The sequence below is a fragment of the Orycteropus afer genome, unplaced genomic scaffold (genome assembly GCF_000298275.1).
Source record: "Orycteropus afer afer isolate SDZICR_OR568_19922 unplaced genomic scaffold, OryAfe1.0 scaffold00018, whole genome shotgun sequence".
NCBI classification, from domain to species: Eukaryota; Metazoa; Chordata; class Mammalia; order Tubulidentata; family Orycteropodidae; genus Orycteropus; species Orycteropus afer.
The window spans coordinates 6,471,717-6,474,273 of NW_006921605.1; the positions used below are offsets into that span (position 1 = coordinate 6,471,717).

General features: G+C 51.2%; 1 protein-coding gene across 1 annotated transcript in view; it reads left to right on the plus strand.

Annotated features, from left to right (window-relative positions):
* Positions 1–2,557, plus strand: part of EXOC7 (exocyst complex component 7) — a 23,722-nt gene that overhangs the window by 7,585 nt on the left and 13,580 nt on the right. Inside the window, exon 5 of the mRNA XM_042783528.1 lies at positions 633–855. Coding sequence (XP_042639462.1) covers positions 633–855 — 223 coding nt within the window. The remainder of the gene's footprint in view (positions 1–632; positions 856–2,557) is intronic.

The window sequence follows — 2,557 nt, forward strand, 5'->3', positions numbered from 1 at the left end:
TTTCTTCATTCTTCTTTGCTCTGGACGAGAAGAGACCCATCGTTGCATCTAGATGGCAGCTTGCTAGCTTTTCAGATCCCAGTCACTACTCGCCAAAGTGGGAGGTGGAACAATGTTTTATATAGTATGTTACGCCAGTTGAGCTTGATGTCCCCTGTGACTATGGTCCCAAGCCCGCAGATTCAACTACTCGGTCCCTCTGGGTAGCTGGCTGTGACCAAGCCATGACCACAACCTTGCCCCTTGTCCGCTCTGCTATACACCTTGGAATTCTGATCATTCATATACACTTATAGGACCATTGTCTGCCAACCCTGTATATGTTCTTGAATACACTCCCCCATTTCATAGACATACTAATCTGTATTTTGTTTTGCAATCCTCTTCTAAGAAAACTATTTAACAAACCATGTGGTGAGAAAAGGACCAGTCAGTGTTTAACCACCTGTGGCTTGCAGATCCCGGAGGCTGGACCTGTGGACTCACAGGGCAAAGGAGCACTCAGAGAAGGGTCCTCATGGGCCGTGTCTGAGTGCCTAGGAAGTAAAGGCAGAGGAGAGCAGAGGGCAGAGTCAGGAGGCAGAAGTGAGGGCCACAGCAGAAGTGACGCGCTCCCCCCGCTCTCCCTGTAGAAGCTGCTGTTTGAGCGGGGGAAGGAGTCACTGGAGTCGGAGTTCCGCAGCCTGATGACCCGGCACAGTAAGGTGGTCTCCCCTGTGCTCATCCTGGATCTGATCAGCGGCGAGGACGAGCTGGAGGTCCAGGAGGAGGTGGCGCTGGAGCACCTGCCTGAGGGCGTGTTGCAGGATGTGATCCGCATCTCGCGCTGGCTGGTGGAATACGGCCGCAACCAAGGTGAGCGGAGTGGGCCGCGGGCTGCGCTGGATTCGCCTGCTCGGCCCTTGTGGCAGGACCGGGGGTAGGGATTGGTCCCCTTCGTTTACTTAATCCATCTTTTTTTTTTTTTTAAATAGAAGTTTAATAGGCAATGCAAGCTATAAGTCTATGGTTTATGTATCAAATTAAGTAAAAGACTACCTCCCCACGGCCCGACGCCTGTATCATATTCCAGTGATGAGCGCTGTTAAGGTTTTTCATACCTTTCAAAACTATATGTAGCTGCTTGTGTGTGTATGTGTGTGACAGAGAGAGGGTCTCTGGGCAGCGTAGACCGTTTGTGCTCAACTCCTAACCTAACAGTGAGCACTTCAAACCCAGCCGGGAAGGGGAGCCTCAGAGGAAGGCCTGGCAGTCTGCTTCTGTAAAGATGAGAGCCAAGGAAGCCCAAAGGAGCAGTTCTGCTGTTACCACGTGGGGGCGCCATGCGTCGGCATCCGCGGCAGTGGGTCTGGTTTTTCTGCTGTTACCACGTGGGGGTGCCACGCGTCGGCATCCACGGTAGTGGGTCTGGTTTGGCTTTAGGAGTATGAGAGAGATTAACTACCTGTGTATCCTCACCTCCCAGACGGGAGCACCTGGAGCCTGACCCCACGGGCTTTCCCCCTGCCGACTGATGTGGCTTGAGATTGGTCCACGTCACTGCAGGTGGCTTTGGTTTGTCCTTTTTAGCGGCTGCACACTGCTCTGTGATACGGTGAGCCATCATTTCTGTAACCAGTTCTAGCAATTAAAAGACAAACCTCTTGAATTAAGCAAACCTTTTAGAAAGAAAATGGCCGGTGAATACTGCGTTGTACACATTTCAGCCCCCCGTGTCTTCTCTCCACTAGTGAGCACACGTGCTGAGTCCATTAGTTTCTCATCTATACTTATCCCCACTTCCCATGGTCACAGCATCTCACCACACAAACACACCCAGTCCCACGAGCTGTGCTGGAGAGCTCAGGGCTTGGCAGAAGTTACTCAGGCTCCCTTGGGATCCAGAGGGAGGCCAAGTGGACGGCCTGCTGACCCTTCTGTGCCCTGAAGCTGGACCCGCTCTGCTTTCATCTGTTTGTATGTTGGGGTGCTTTTTGGAGTATCCGTTAGGGACTGCTGAGAGATACCGTGTGTCTTAGTTCTCCAGTGCTGCTCTAACAGCACAGAAATTATTTTCTCGCAGTTTGGGAGGTGCAGAGTCTGAGTTCAAGGCGCTGGTTTGAAGGGAGGGGTCTCTCTGTGTCACCTCTGCAGGAATGTTTTATTCCTCGGTTCCTTGGTGGCCTTCATGTGCGTGGCACCTGTCTTCCCCCATCTCTTCCTGTGTGCCTGTTTATTCTCTTTTATATCTCAGAAGAGATTGACTTGACACACCCTGCACTGATATTGTCTCATTAGCATAGCAAAGAAAACTGATTCCCATATGGGACTATAACCAGCACAGGGGTTGGGACTTACACCACATGTTTTTGGGGGATGTGGATTCAATCCCTGACACTGATTTTTCTAGCTCTTTCCTTGCTTGTATACATTTTGGGATTTTCTAGCTTTCTGATAGCAAAAACGACAAGGAGGCCACATGTTCTGACCTCCTCTAACCCTACAAGAGGAAGACAGGATTACCAGCAGTAACCCAAGGCCTATTACTGCAAGGCCAGACATGCTGCCTCCCTCCAGC